Source organism: Pectinophora gossypiella, chromosome 13 (genome assembly GCF_024362695.1).
Source record: "Pectinophora gossypiella chromosome 13, ilPecGoss1.1, whole genome shotgun sequence".
Classification (NCBI taxonomy): Eukaryota; Metazoa; Arthropoda; class Insecta; order Lepidoptera; family Gelechiidae; genus Pectinophora; species Pectinophora gossypiella.
In genome coordinates, this window is record NC_065416.1 from 1,892,464 (window position 1) to 1,909,470 (window position 17,007).

Genomic DNA, 17,007 nt, shown 5'->3' on the forward strand with positions numbered 1-17,007 from the left:
TAGACTTTTCACCTTTCTTTTTTACTGTCTATGAAATAGTGATGTCCTTTCATATACTGTGTACTAAACGGTTTTATTTACGGTTTTTTCTGTGTATGAGAGGCTTTGAAATAGAATTATCTTTCTACAATAGATGTCGCTAGTAGAATCGTGAGTTTGTCTGTTCACTATTCTTCCTGCTTTTTGTCTATGACGTACAGCTATTGACGTTTCATTTTTGGGGGCGGGTATCCTCTTTTTTAGGGAAATTCAAAGGAAAATGCGATTTTTAGTGGACTAGCGTCGATTGAACCCATTTAGGATTTTATCAAGAATCAATGTTTCGCTGTAGAAAGTAGTAGGTAAGTGAAATTTCTGTGTAATACTCTTCCTTACATAGTGACTTATTCTAACAGTTTTATTGGTCATTTCCTGTTCTATTGATTTGTAATCAAGTTATTATCTATATTTTTCGGGTACTGCTCTCTTCGTGTTACTTATGCATTGTATAATTTTATAAGAATCAGTTTTTTATCAGTCTGTAACATGTTATAGAGGGGTAGGTGTACACATAATCGTCCATCGATACACGAACGTACACCGAATATTATTTTTGATTGATAATTTTAATTTTCTAATACTGAAGCATAATTGTTTACCGGCATAACTCATGATCAGAGTAAATCGAGAAAGGAGGTGACTCAACTGTGGGTTGATGTCAGATGATACGATAAAATTTTTATAGTACATCGTTTTTGGCTGTAGGCATATATAGGCCTAGTTACTTTACTTACATTAAAGTTTGAAGTTTGGGCTATGTCCTATAAGTTTCTTTCAATCTATTCACACGTGTCCAATATTATGCTTGAAAGGAATACCCAGAAAGGGGAGAAAGGACCCCCAAAGCACCACCTAGTTAGGCATTGTTTGATAATAAGAATAATAGTACTACATATATTCTTACTTTTTTATTATCTATTTTTTATCGAGGCTTGAGTCACTCTTGGTGGTTATGCCAGCCTCTTAGTTTACAGTGTTTAACAATCAAACTATCACTCTACAAAAGATCTATATCACCATGTCATGGGATTGCTATTCCTAAGAGACACAGTACAGTAACTTTTATTTACATCATATTATCTCCTTAGAGAGTATTATGGGTTTATCTGGGACCAGAATCTTAGCTTTGTTTTTTTTTGCTTATGTGGAGGAGGCAAGAGAAGTGTGTCAGGATTGAAGCAAATGGAATTCTATAGTTTGCTCATTCCGGTGGGAAATAGGTGTGAATGTATGTATCTATGTGCAGAATCTTAGTGAACTACTTGATATGAGACTCCATTAATGGCTACATATATGGGATAACCTGTAACAATAAAGGCTGTCCAACAATGGAAGGACAAGTCTCACTTGACATCTAGTACTGTAGAAAAGAACTGCTGAAGGTCCAAGGACTGATTACAAGAGAAAAAAGAAATCTGGGACCAACTTACCTATCCTGAGGTCACTGACAAAATATTTTTTCAAAAGTTTTCTAAGCAAAACACCATACTCAAAATAATATTTTTTTTATAGCAGGCCTTAAAATGATCGGGGGCCTATTTGTCTACAACCACAAAGGCGAGGTCCTGATCTCCCGTGTGTACCGGGATGACATTGGACGGAATGCCGTGGATGCGTTCAGGGTGAACGTCATCCATGCACGACAGCAAGTACGGTCACCTGTCACCAACATTGCTCGGACATCTTTCTTTCACATCAAGGTAATAAAATAATTGAGGTAAACATAAAATTAGTAAGATTACTTACTAAAATATCAGTTATTTGTACATTTTTATTAATGCAGTTTTATCAAAATTAAACAATAATTATGGTATGTTATATGACCAGATTATTGCAGACTATAAATAACCTGCCTTATTATAGTTGAACCATGCAAACACACCTTGATATACATTGTGTAATGTGGGTGAACTCTAATATTAACAATAATTGAAACAAGAAAGGCCTAGTAACATAAGTACATAACGGTGCTAATTCTAAAATCGAATAATGTCTGCACGCTGGGCGCGAGTCACTCAGCTGTCAACGATGCCATGAACGTTATCTATAACACCTGAAATCAGCCGAAAGCAATGATTGGCAAGGTCGACTAGTCGGCAATTTTACAACCGATTAGTCGGCCAAAGTCATAGTCGGCCCATCTCTAATAATAACCTTTTGAACATTCATTCAACTCCCTTCTTTCCAGCGAGCGAACATCTGGATAGCAGCGGTGACCAAGCAGAATGTGAATGCTGCCATGGTCTTTGAGTTCCTCCTCAAGATCATCGACGTGATGCAGTCGTACTTCGGCAAGATCTCCGAGGAGAACATCAAGAACAACTTTGTACTCATCTATGAGTTGCTTGATGGTAAGAGGCATTCATACAAATATGTCTCATCATTAGCCAGAACCTTCCACTGCTGGTCATAGGCCTCCTTTCTGATCTTCTGCTGCACGCATCTAACGGTTTCCGTTCCGCCCCTCAGAATTAGGATTATATTCATATTCATATTCATTTACTGCATGTCACAAACATAAATTAAGGTGGAACATAGTAAAAAGGTACATGTGACGCCCTGCAAGGGCATGGCAATATAAAAGAGGTGACACTAGGTGCCTTATTATAATAATATTATAACATCTAACTATATATTATTATTAAGTAATTAGGTAGGTACAAAATTATATAATACAGTTGTTTAGTGTTTATGATTATCTACGTACAAACGTACATGTCTGAAGAAAGTAAAACTATACCACACCCCGGACACTTCATATAAAACACCTCATCTTACACAGACACTACACATTGACGTTATCGTACACGCGCATCTCTGAGTGTGACGTCAGATGCCACACGATTCAAGACTAAAGTAAAACCGGGAGGGGGTGAGGTAGCTCAGCCGCTGGTGGGGAGCGGGGAGTTGCCGTTCCATACGTAGTATTATTCCTTATTCTATGACTATACTGAAAGATGATAGGGGATCAGCAATTGAGCATACAATTTTCACATCATACTCATAGTCTTAAGGCCCAAAATCCTTTCAAAATCCAAACCTAAATGAGGTACATAAATAATATAGTAATCCCAAACAAATTAAGTAATACCTGCCTGAATACATTTATTTACTCGCAAATCCAGCAAAGGATCGCGTAGAGTGGAAATCTGTTATTCGAACCCTACATCCCAACAGGAGGATAAAAGGATTAGATAGATAGATAGATATAGCCTTTATTATGAACTTATTGTAACAATTTTTTTTTATATTTAATATTTAAAAAAAATGTGTTTAATTATGTTCTTCGTCCATTTGTCTTTTGACAAAGGCCTCCTCCAGCTCTTTCCACTTATCCCTGTCTCTCGCCAGCCTTCTCCACATGTTTCCTGCTGTATTTTTTATTTCTTCTTCCCATCTCTTAATTGGTCTTCCTTCTTGTTCCATATCTGGGGTACCACTCGGTTACGTCTTTTGTCCATTTCTCAATTTTTTCTCGCATCATATGTCCAGTCCAACGCCATTTGATGTTTCTTATGTGTTCTGTTATGTCTTTGACCTTCGTCTTTTTTCTTATATCGGTTAGTCTCACTCTGTCTTTTCTTCTAACTTTTAGGATGCTCCTCTCCATACTGTTCTGACAAACTTGATAAAAGGATTAGCAGAAGAAAAATAAATATTTATGTGTGCTCCTTCATAAATACTTTTAAATGAGGTTATTATAGACGGCGATACGGCTCACCATCTATCAGGTTGGTCTAACAGAAGGCTTAGTGAGGTGTGCATCTTGCGATGGATGTTCCTCTGACTAGTAGCACCCTATGTTATGTATTTACCAGCTCAACTCTGAATGTTTCCTTGACAAAGATCCTCGACTTTACTTAGTTCAACTTGCGATGGATGTACCTCTGACTACTAGCGCCCTAGCTTATGTTATATAATTACCAGCGCAACTCTGAATGTTTCCTTGACAGAGATCCTCGACTTCGGGTATCCACAGAACTCGGACACGGGCGTGTTGAAGACCTTCATCACCCAGCAGGGCATCAAGTCTGCCTCCAAGGAGGAACAGGCTCAGATCACGTCACAGGTACAGTAAAAAAGTTTACTAAAACCTTCAATACAAACTCAATTGGTTGTCTTAATGTGATTGAAGAACTGTTTCATGCGACTGTCGACAAAGTGAAGATCACCGTAGGAGAGCACTGAGCCGCCAAAGGCCCCTGACATGGCTCATATAACGACTACTTACTTACATCAGTAAATAGTAACCGGGAACAGTAACGTGCCTTCCGAAGTGCGGATCATCTTACTTTCGGACAATTTGTTTTAATGAAAATTGCATTTAGGGTAAATGAATAATTCATTTCTGTATGTTCGCCGCTCCTCGTCCGAGAAGCAAGTTGATGACCACAGGACAGTAGTAAGGATTATTTATCTATTTTTTTTTAAGTTATGGCAACGGGTCGCTTAGGAGTACGACCATTCTGCCAGTGTCTAAGTGATCAGAAAACAAACTGAAAAAAAATTATAGGTTGATTAATTTTAAACTGTAGGTAGAGAGCTAAACCTCGAGTTAACCTGCAACAAGACAAAACAGAACGTCACAAAACATTATTTATGTATAAAAAATCCTCAACATTATGTTGGCAGGTGACTGGACAAATCGGGTGGCGACGCGAGGGCATCAAGTACCGGCGTAATGAGCTGTTCCTGGATGTGCTGGAGTATGTCAACTTGCTCATGTCCCCACAGGGTAAGTTACGTGTTAAGTATTCTTGATGCGTAACACTTCTGGGCAATTTGAAAAATATCTCATTCATAAGAAAAGAGTTGTGAAAGATAAAACATAAAGATATTCTTCCACTGATGAGGTTTGTTTTATGAACTACAGCGTAATTACTTTGTAAGATTTTGTGGCGATGATGGGTGGGGAGGTGCTCGTCGTAATCAAACAATTCAGCAATTCTCTTGAATAATGTTATATTTTCATAAACAATGTTAACTCTCCAACTCTTCATAACAGATTCCCGCAACCGAACAAAATTGTGATCCAGCCGATTTCGGCTACGGCGACCATTTCAACTCCGACGTTCATGTGCTCGCATGTGGCTTATATAGCCAATCTTATTGGAATAGATCCTTGCACACAGCGGGCGTGTGAGCCTTTATTTAAATATGTATAATTGATCGCTTCTCCCCCCCCACCCCCTGCACTTCTGTCACCAGATAAGATGCTCTGTCGCTCTGTCTTCGTGACAGAGCATCTTATCTCGCTGTCATCTACGTTTCGTTTTTACGGAAACACGCTAAGGCGCAGTACAGTTATATCACCTTTTCCACAATAAACTGCACACTAATAAATTCCTTGTCACTTACAGGACAAGTGCTCTCCGCCCACGTGGCCGGTAAGGTAGTAATGAAGTCCTACCTCTCAGGAATGCCGGAGTGCAAGTTCGGTATCAACGACAAGATCGTCATGGAGGCCAAGGGAAAGGGAAATGGTGAGTGGATGTACTGGCGTACTTCCATTTAGATTTATCTCTTCTGAAAAGATTTTTGTAATTCATAATCAAACTCAAAAATTCATTAGGTGACATAGTAAGACTTGGAATCGTCATTGTTTTAAGTTTACGCGGTTATTATCATAATTAAAGCACATAATAATGGGTTCTTACCGCGTTTAAATGGGGATAACGGTCATCACGTGATCATGGCACTAGCAACAGTGTCGAAATATCGGGAGTCTCATATCCCCATTTAAACGCGGTAAGAACCCGTTATTATGTGCTTTAATTATTGGAATCGTCAATTTTATATCACTTTAAATATTTTTTCTTGAACGTCTCATCTGCCTGAAACTACTGCAACTTCTCATAACCTGTATAGTCGAGGAAAAGTCGCTGCACGAAAATCCTCGGCACAGGGCCCAGACGTTCTTAAAAAAAAACAAAAAATGTTGAATATAATTTCATTTAATTTTAGTTTTGAAGAGTAATCAATATGGTACAGCGTTTCAGGTAGTTCGAACTAAAACCTAAAGCATCTGAGTCTTGTTTTCGGAACAGTCTGTTTATGTTGATATTTTGATTTTGTAAATATTCTCTTACAAAATGTATCCAGAAATGTGTGTCTGTTACAAAAATAGTTGTTGTGTAAACCCTGTAAACCCTAATGTTGGCGGAGGTTTGTCACCCGCCTCACAACAGTCACTGTCAACATGTTAGAAGAGTAAAACATTTCTCTAAAATCAGTTCAAATTGTTGACAATTTCTAATACAGGCTATTAGTGCCATTGTAACTAATACTGCGCGGGATGATTTAGACCATGATTCTGAGTTAATATCAAGTGGAATTTTCTGTCACAAAATTAATGATATTTTACCGTTTATGGGATTACTGAAACCGTAACAAATACTGAGGGGGATGACTCAGGCCATGATTCTAAGTTGATATCAAGTGGAATTTCCTGTCGGTAAATTCATAATTTTTTTACTGATTTTGTAAATTATATTTAGTTCCATATTTTTGCGACGGAAAATTCTACTTGATAACTACTCAGAACAATGGTCTGAATCATCCCTCAAAGTTTTTGTTACGATGTCACTAACACCCTGTATAATCGTAAAACGGGTGCTGCTAATTGACGATGCACTAAATTAATTACGTACCTAAATCCATTCTTCCCCACCTCTATAACAACCCCTCCTATCGGCTCAAACCAGAGACTGGTTCGACCTAAATAGTAGAAATGTCGTTCTCAGGCGGAATATCAGGCAACACTGACAGCGATCCAGCGCGATCCGGCAAACCAGTAGTCGTGATAGACGACTGCCAGTTCCACCAGTGCGTCAAGCTCAGCAAGTTCGAGACGGAGCACTCTATCTCCTTCATACCGCCTGATGGGGAGTTCGAGCTCATGAGGTTAGTCATCATCAGCCCATTAACGTCCCCACTGCTGGGGCAGGGGCCATCCCTATGGATGGATAGGGAGATCGGGCTTTAAACCATCACGCGGGCCCAGTGCGGATTGATGGTTATTAACGACTGCTGATGCAGCCGGGACAAACGGCTTAACGTGCTTTCCGAAGCACGGAGGAGCTCGATATGAAAACTTTTTTTTTGTGGTCACCCATCCTATGTCCGGCCTTTGCGAGAGTTGCTTTACTTTCAACAATCGCAGACTGAGCGCGTTTACCACTGCGCCACCGAGCTCCTCAACGCTGCGTCATCGAGCTCACATGAGGTTAGTATATTACACTAAACGCGTGGTGGTGACAGACGACTGCCAGTTCCACCAGTGCGTCAAGCTCAGCAAGTTTGAGACGGAGCACTCTATCTCCTTCATACCGCCTGATGGGGAGTTCGAGCTCATGAGGTTAGTACTTGGTATATTACACCAAACCGGTGGTGGTGATAGACGACTTCCATCTGTGCTTTACATGAAATTCAATACTGTGTTATTACAAAAACTAATTACATGATTAATTGATTCATTAAAGATTTGAGTTGTGATAGATAGATAGATAAAATACATTATTGAGCACAATGGACACAAAATACAGATGTACATTACAACCAGAAAATGTAATAGATAACTCAACAATTTAGTTTTAAAATACTTAAATATACGCTTCATAATATTACAATCTAGCCTACAAGCTAATAAGCAATATATATGTGACCTAAACTACTATAAAATAAAATATTCTTTGCTAAAATTTTGTCCACTAACTCATGAGAATTCAATTTCACTGTTTCTGTATACGTTGTTTCTTCCCTAGATATCGTACGACAAAGGACATCTCCCTTCCGTTCCGCGTGATCCCTCTAGTACGAGAGGTCGGCCGCACCAAGATGGAAGTGAAGGTGGTGCTCAAGAGCAACTTTAAACCCTCGCTACTTGGGCAGAAGATCGAAGTTAAGATCCCCACGCCGCTAAATACGAGTGGAGTCCAGCTGATCTGTCTCAAAGGCAAAGCCAAGTATAAGGCTTCTGAGAACGCTATCGTTTGGAAGTAAGTTATGTATTTTTTTTTATTTCTGTAGCTTTGTTTAGATGGATAGACTCCTGTATTGTACTCTAAACGGGCATGCATCAAGTCTTTGACGAGAGTAGGGGAACCGAGGGTGGTGCCTCATGACCGTGATAAATGGAATTCCTCTTAATTATCATCGACGCTACAAGTCAACAGTGGCTGCAAGTTGTCTTTGATTACTTATGGCTCTCCCCACCCCATTAGGGATTAAGGGCGTGAATTTATGAGTGTATCATCGAGGCTCCTCAAATCTTGACTTCAACAGTTTTGTGCACTCCATCCAATCTCAGCTTCCATCTTTCTCGGGTATTCTGGATCTTCATTCTAGGTTTTACCATACCTACATTTTCTACAGCATAAGCACGACTATATCACAATTGGAGTAGTCAGAGGTACATCCATCTCAAGATGAACTAAGTAACCACGTCTCACCGAGCTTTCTGTTAGACCAACGTGATAGGTGAGCCGTATCGCCGTCTATAATGGTCGAGCCAACTGTGTTAGTGAAAACTGCACTTAAGATAAGTTAATAACTCACTGGTGTTCCCTGCATGAGAGACTAAAAAAATAAATACATCAAATTCCGGTAAAACATAGCCTTGAGGATATTTACCTCTAAAAAAATAAATAAAAAAAGAAAATAATAAAAAATAAATAATATATTTATTATATTAATTTAATTAAATTATGGATCTACCTACTCCACTCCAATCTCATCAGTCATCCCGTGATCATGGCACTTGCAACAGTATCGAAGTATCGGGATTCTCATATTCCTATTTCAAACGCGGTAAGAACCCTTTATTATGTGTTTTAACCACATAACGGCCCCGATTCCTGCAGACACCGCCTAATTTTATTTTAAGTTATATCCGTCATTTTCATACCCGTCGAAAAGGAAAGGGACGGATGATCACAGCTCTTAATTTTAGGAAGAATGAGTAAATGAATGAATAACCCGGGCGAATCAAAAAGGTATGTCGCTGGTATGCAATCCGTTTGACGTGCTGTCTACTTAACTGTGTCGGGTTATTGGCCAATGTAAAATTTTTAGACGGTTGTTTTAGATTTGTGCTTAAAATTGACGTGTGTTCCATAAATTTAATGCTTGTCGATTACCCGTCCCTTTCCTTTTCGGCGGATAAGAAAATGACAGATATAACTTAAAATAAAATTAGATGGTGTTTACAGGAATTAGCACCACTATCTAATAAAGACTTTCAAGTCGATGGCAGAACGCAGTGCAGTGAAAAAAAAAAAAACATTGGTGCGCGTCCAGTACCGGGGGGGAGTTCGAACCGGCGCTCCCCGTTCCAGGAGCAAGCCGGTGACCCACAGGACCACAGTGACTTCTACATTGTCTACACATTGCGTTAATACTCTCCCTTCACAGAATCAAGCGCATGGCTGGCATGAAAGAGACTCAGCTATCAGCGGAGATCGAGCTGCTGGAAACGGACACCAAGAAGAAGTGGACGCGTCCGCCTATCTCCATGGGCTTCGAGGTGCCTTTTGCGCCCTCTGGCTTCAAGGTAACGTTAGCAGCTTATATGAACATAGACAGTAGCGGCGGAGTAACAACATTGGGCACACCAGCCCTATGAATTAGACTCCTTAGCGGCCACATAAAACTCATACATTTAATGGTTAGCCGTAAACGACATTTAAAAAAAGAAAGATAAAGTAGGTAACTGGATTTTGAGGGGCACCACTGTGAGGTCTCACACCACCTAAATATTTTGGTCACCTCATTGTCCGAAAGTAAGATGATCCGTGCTTCGGAAGGCACATTAAGCTGTTGGTCCCGGTTACTATTTACTGATGTAAGTGAGTAATCGTTACGTGAGCCATGTCAGGGGCCTTTGGCGGCTCAATCATAACCCTGACACCAGGGTTGATGAGGCTGGTATTCCACCTCACAACCCACACGATAAGAAGAAGGCCTAAATATTTTGCTAAGGTCGCCACTGAACATAGGTCTTTCCTCGAATCAACTGAATATCAACGGCTAAAACTACTGCAATTCGTATCGGGGTCGAGCTAGATTTACCTCACCCCGCTCGCTGGGTCTCACTTTAGTCAGTAAAGACTATCTGGTTGGCTCGCACGGGGTTATTACAGGGTGTTAGTGACATCGTAACGAAAACTTTGAGGGATGATTCAGACTATGATTCTGAGTTGATATCAAGTGGAATTTTCCGTCGCAGAAGTATGGAACTGAAAATAATACAAAAAAACACAAACATTTTCATGAATTTTCCGACAGGAAATTCCACTTCATATCAACTCAGAATCTAAAAAAAAAAAAAAAAAATTTGCGACGGAAAATTGACTTGATATCAACTCAGAATCATGGTCTGAATCATCCCCCTCAGTGTTCGTTACGTTGTCACTAACACCCTGTATAGTGAATTTGTATAACCCGACCGCGTTACGAATCACCACGCGCTATAGATGCTAAGACGACGACCTCACCTGCGTAATTTTATCTGTATACCGTTAAGTTTCTACGGTACTTATATATCAATGGTCTTATGACATGATGTTACCAACAGGTGCGCTACCTGAAAGTGTTCGAGCCGAAGCTGAACTACTCGGATCATGACGTCATCAAATGGGTACGCTACATCGGCCGCTCCGGACTCTACGAGACCAGATGCTAAGCAACGGTGATTCGTGAGTATTGCTTTATGCAGGGTGTTTGTGGGATCGTAACGAATACTGAGGGGGGTGATTCAGCTCAAGATTCTGAGCAAATATCAAGTGTTTTTACTCTGATGCTGGTGCTAATTCCTGTAGTTTTATTTTAAGTTATATCTGTCATTTTCTTTTCCGCCGAAAAGGAAAGGGACGGGTAATCGACAAGCATAACATTTATGGAACACACGTCAATTTTAAGCACAAATCAAAAACAACCCTATAAAAATTTTGCATTGACTAGTAACACGACAGAATTAAGTTGACAGCACACGTCAAACGGTTTACATACCACCTATTTGATTCGCCCGCGTTATTCATTTACTCATTCTTCCAAATATTAAGAGCTGTCAATCATCCGTTCTTTTCCTTTTCGGCGGATAAGAAAATGACAGGTATAACTTAAAGCAAAATTAGGAGGTGTCTGCAGGAACCGGGACTAGGTAATAAAGCTCTCTTTTACATAACTTTAAAGCCTTTTTAGAGGGTGACGTACTTTTTCGAATTTTTAAAATTATTTTCAATTCCATACTTTCGTGGATGATACAATCACTATACACACGATAAACTTACACCTAACATAAACACAAACAGCCTATATACGTCCCACTTCTGGGCACAGGCCTTCCCTCAATCAACCGGAGGGGGTATGGAGCATACTCCACCACGCTGCTCCAATGTAACTTACACCTATGCGTTTTATTTTCAGGACTAAGCCGCGCGATTTGGGAGCCGACGTAAGGACATGTGGGATGTGGCGTGTTACATAATATTGTTCTGTATATAATTTCCAACCTTTACCAGACATCGGCGTATGAGATTTTAATGATTTTATTTTTGTTTTAAACAAATATTTTATTTTTCTAAGTTTTAATGTTAATACTGAATATCGGGTCCATAGTTTGCATATTTTTATTTTTTTATATTTCATATTTAGTGCTGATTCCAGTACATAGCATCTAATTTTATTTTAAGTTATATCTGTCATTTTCTTATCCGCCGAAAAGGAAAGGGACGGGTAATCGATAAGCATAAAATTTATGGAACACACTCAATTTGAGGCATATATCCAAACAACCCTATAAAATGTTTACATTGGCCAATAACCCGACCTAATTAAGTTGCCAGCGCACATCAAACGGTTTGTATACCAACGAGATACCTATATGGTTCGCCCGGGATATTCATTGATTCACTCATTCATTTTTCCAATTAACAGTTGTCAGTTATCTGTCATTTTCGTTTTCGGCGGATAAGAAAGTGGTATAACTTAAAATAAATTTAGAGGTGTCTGCAGGAATCGGGGCCATTATATATATAATTTATAATAACATATATTAATCTCATTTTTATGTATGAATGTGTCACCTAGAATCTCATGATTTGTATGAGTATGTATGTACTATGGTGCATGTAAATTATTGAACTTTTGGTAAATCTGTAAAGACGTTTTGGTAAAACAAAACCATAGTGAAATCTATACTTGTTGATGTAATGTTACGAACATGTTTACAATAATTTATGTAACTTTGAACATCTGTTCTTTTGGCAAACTGCGAAACATAATTATGAACAACTGGCATAAAGATAAGTTGGATGACCAAGTATGTTTAAAAATATATCAATTGGTGTTTTAGAATATCTTTACGAAAGAGAAAAAAAAAACTACTCTCTTACCAACTTGTAAGCTCTACAGTTCGATCGATAGCTTATTGATAGTTTAAAAAGACCAACAGTATCGATACGATATCGATAGTATAGCTTATCGACAGTTTAAAAAAACCAACAGTATCGATATGATATCGATAGTATAGCTCATCGATAGTTTTAAAAGACCAACATTAACGATATGATATCGATAGTATAGCTTATCGATAGTGTAAAATAACAACGGTATCGATATGATATCGATAGTTTAAAAAACCAACAGTATCGATATGATATCGATAGTAAAGCTTATCGATAGTTTCAATACTATCGATAGTATAAATGATTTTCAAGGTCAACTTTCGATAGCTCGGCAACAGTACTCTACAGTCCTATTAAAAAGGTTCTAAGGTTATCAAATATTCATGCAATAATCAACATTGTTGTTAGTATAAATAACGTTAATTTTAGCATCCCAATCACCATTCCTATTACATTTTAACAATCTTATTTTGTAGATTATTTTCGTGCTCGATTATTTTTTTTATTAATAAAAATTATATATTCAATAATAACTATATTTAAATACCTTTATTTGAAGCGTACTTTTTTCGAAAATTAAAAAGGAACTTGGCTAAAGACAAAATAATCTTGAATAAATAAAATAATAAATCTATTATAAAATACATCGTCTAATTAATCTATTAGATACTTCACACGATTATCTGGCAAGATAAATGTTTGTCTATCAATAAAATTAATAAACTATAACAACGGCCTCCGTGGTCCAGTGGTTTGAGCGTTGGGCTCGCGATCCGAAGGTCCCGGGTTCAAATCCCGGTGGGGACATATCACAAAAATCACTGTGGTCCCTAGTTTGGTTAGGACATTACAGGCTGATCACCTGATAGTCCGAAAGTAAGATGGTCCGTGCTTCGGAAGGCACGTTAAGCCGTTGGTCCCGGCTACTATTTACCGATGTAAGTAAGTAGTCGTTATATAAGACATGTTAGGGGCCTTTGGCGGCTCAATAATAACCCTGACACCAGGGTTCATGGGGTTGGTAATCCACCTCACAACCCACACGATAGAAGAAGAACTATAATACTTTGCTTTGTTTGATTCGTTTTGGTATCTAATGAGTTGTTTAGACGATTGTTTAGTAAGCTCTAGCAAGTTTCTTGTATCTTGGTTACTGTCGACCCGTTTATTTAAAATGTTATAGTAAATTCGCCTTATTGTATATGTATGTATTTATACGAAAAGCTATCACTATGCTACGAAATTATGATAATATTAGTTTAATATTAGCTATAATGTTTGATACAGTTTGTCAGGGAACATTCAATATAAATGTTATGAAACTAAGGCACCTTATTTTGCCCTATATACTAGTGACCCGCCCCGGCTTCGCTCGGGTGCAATGCTGAGGAAAAAATGAAATTATTTACGACATCACATTAAAAACCTTAAAAAAAAAACACGATTTCTCCACTATTTCATGGATGTTATTATACATATAAACTTTCCTCTTGAAGCACTCTATCTATTAAAAAGAACCGCATCAAAATCCGTTGCGTAGTTTTAAAGATTTAAGCGTACATAGCGATATAGGGACAGAAAAAGCGACTTTGTTTTATACTATGTAGTGATACATACACAAACTATATACGTCCCACTACTGGGCACAGGCCTCCTCTCAATCAACCGGGGGCGCATACCAAGCTACTCCACAGCAGGTCAGTGGAAGTGGTTATTAAGCTAATAGCCGGGACTGACTGCATAACGTGCCTTCCGAAGCACGGAATCTTCATGCTTTTTCAATCAATCAGGTGATTAAGTCTGCAGTGTCCCGGCGAAACAAAGGACAGTCTCACAAAGTGATTTCGATAATGTCCCCCATCGGACCTGGCCCAGTGGGGGCTGTTGCGGACACTTTCCTAAATATATCTCTGGCATTCTGTATTAGTAAGTAGGTATTATTTCAAAGAATTGATAAAGAGTGTACGGTTCCGCGATTAGGGGGTCTCGAACAGGCGACATTAAAACAATTCATCTAAAAAGCAACATTGCAATTTGTCATTTGCATATAAAAGTCAAAAAATATCAAAAAGCAATATTGCTTTTTAAGTGAATTGCTCTAATGTGGCCTTTTTAACCTACCAGGTATTATTATAAGTGCATGCTGTTATAGAAATGCTTATGTTGTATCGTGTTACAAAAGGATAATGTACAATAAAAAGAAAATATATTCTGGCGTTTTATTTTTAAAACCGTAACAAAGTTTACTAATAAACTATTTTGGTCGAAATGTGATTACATACCATCTCCTCATGACACTTTCCTATATTTCTATCCTTTTTTGTTACTCAGAACTGTGATTTGCTAGAGCGAGATAGCACCGCACGCGGCAGATTTGACGAGGCGATAGCGCGCGTTAGCACGTAGCGTGCTTACGCTCGCGTAAGCGTTCTGTCGACCCTTAAGTAACAATGAGTACGACATATGACAGCTTTTATTGATGACGTCACAGGATAGTATTTCCATACACATTCCAAAGAAAACTTTCGTTTTGAAGTTTCGTAAAAAGTATCTTATTTGACTAGGTCAAGTAGCCATTAAGGTAAAATCAAAACCTACCTGCATAAAAGTTAAAGTTGACTTTGTATTTTGTTTATATTTGCTGTGAACATCATCATCAGCCCATTAACGTCCCCACTGCTGGGGCCCGGGCGTTCCCTATGGATGGATAGGGAGATCGGGTCTTAAACCATCACGCGAGCCCTGTGCGGATTGATGGTTATTAACGACTGCTAATGCAGCCGGGACCAACGGCTTAACGTGCCTTCCGAAGCACGGAGGAGCTTGAGATGAATTTGCTGTGATCGTAGTTGTGTTTTAGTTGTAGTGGATGTGAGAAAGGCCAGGTTAAGAGTATTCTAAACGGGCGAGCATGCATGAAGGCTCAAGACTGAGAGTAGAAGCAGCGAAAACGGTGCGTCAGGAACGTAGTAAGTGGATTTTCATGGCCTCTGCTTCCCCAATAGGAAGTAGGCGTGATCTTATGGTTCTTTTTAATAAAAAAATAAAATAAAACAAATAAAAAAATGTTTATTACTCTCACCACAAAAATGTACAACTTCGTGCTGTCTTGGCTTAGAACATAAAATTTTGTGGGAGCTGGTTCTTGTTAAAGGCTTTACGCCTGTGCTACAAGTAACCAGGCCCCGTGCCTTGGATATAAATGATGACTCTAAGGTTACAAAAAGAAACATATACCTACTATGGTGAAAATTGAGAAAAAAAACGAAAATAAGTGAAAATAAAGTAAAAACGGTTGAATCAGTTTAAAGTTAAACTAGACTTAAAATTAAATTAAAAACTTAAACTAAAACAGTATCACTGTGTGTGTGTGTGTGTGTGTGAGTGTAAATATCTTTATATTTATGGGTGAAATATTTTGTGATCTCAGGTAATTGGAGTGAGAAGCGCCTCGGTGTCATCATAAGTAAGTGACGATGTGGTCTAGGGTGGATCACGCTTACCTAGCAAATGCCTATTCCCTCTAGCCTTGAAGACTCCCAGATTATAACGAGTTGGAGAAATAGACGACGGCAGACAGTTCCAGCCCTTTACTGTTCGCATCAAAAAGGAAGAGGCAAAACGCTTAGTGCGGATTGGTGGTATATCCACAACATAAGGATGAAATACCTGCCTACATCTAGTTGTCCGTAGATGGAATGGAGTGGGTGGAATTAACTCCTAAAGTTACCATAGTTTTAAAATAGTTTACTAGAAAGGCAGAACAGGTTTAAATTGCGCGCAACTCGCCGCTTAACCTTAAAAGAACCCTAACAGAAAAACTTGAAAAATTGCATTCAGGTAAAATCTCAAATAGCTTTCCTAATGAAATAAGGCAGACAATCAGCTTAGTCTGCAATCCGGAAAACAATTCTGGGTCCAGCTTACCCGCCTAAGGCCAAACCTTTATATAAATGAGAAAAATATGAAAGGTAAGACGTTCCTTAAGGCACTTTAACTAAATTGTTGAAATTGAGAATTTTATGCCCGGAGAAAACCTAAGAATTACAATTTTAGGTTTACCTCATTCCAGGGTGGTCATGATCGACAATTTTGCATTTCGACTAGTATTTAGTGCACGTGCTCAGCGGTGAAGGAAAACATGGTGAGGAAACCCACGAATGATGAATGATGTGTGAAATTTAAATATGTTTTATATTGTTTACACTTTCTTATCTCCAATTGTAGGTAATATTATGAAAGTTTATATTGAAAGTTTCACGGCGCTTTAGCGCTTCTGCGCTGTAAAGTCGTGAAATGTAAATAATCGTGGTCCAGTGGTTGAGCGTTGGGCTCACGATCCGGAGATTCCGGGTTCGAATCCCGGTAGTGACGTATCACAAAAAAGCACTTTTTGATCCCTAGTTTGGTTAGGACAGACTGATCACCGTCAGGTAGTATGTCCAAAAAGTAAGACGATCCGTGCTTCGGAAGGCACGTTAAGCCGTCGGTCCCGGTTACTACTTACTGATGTAAGTAGTCGTTACATGAGCCATATCAGGGGCCTTTGGAAGGTCAATAATAA

General features: G+C 38.8%; 1 protein-coding gene and 1 non-coding gene across 3 annotated transcripts; both read left to right on the plus strand.

Moving 5' to 3' along the window:
- The first annotated feature begins 173 nt into the window (after positions 1 to 173).
- On the plus strand, positions 174 to 14,652 carry LOC126371738 (AP-2 complex subunit mu). Of its 2 annotated transcripts, none has more exons than XM_050017078.1 (11): positions 174 to 341; positions 1,552 to 1,739; positions 2,228 to 2,390; positions 3,993 to 4,108; positions 4,672 to 4,774; positions 5,400 to 5,522; positions 6,783 to 6,942; positions 7,803 to 8,036; positions 9,451 to 9,589; positions 10,613 to 10,733; positions 11,464 to 14,652. In XM_050017078.1, exons 2-10 carry the CDS (start codon positions 1,563 to 1,565, stop codon positions 10,718 to 10,720), a joined length of 1,323 nt encoding a protein of 440 aa, XP_049873035.1. In that variant the 5' UTR covers positions 174 to 341; positions 1,552 to 1,562; the 3' UTR covers positions 10,721 to 10,733; positions 11,464 to 14,652. The 2 variants fall into 2 exon arrangements, with proteins under 2 accessions (XP_049873035.1, XP_049873034.1); XM_050017077.1 differs by having other exon boundaries at positions 175 to 341; positions 6,768 to 6,942.
- Trnaa-cgc (transfer RNA alanine (anticodon CGC)) lies at positions 13,178 to 13,250 on the plus strand. Its single transcript has one exon. It is a non-coding gene; the product is annotated as a tRNA-Ala (tRNA).
- Positions 14,653 to 17,007: the final 2,355 nt, after the last annotated feature.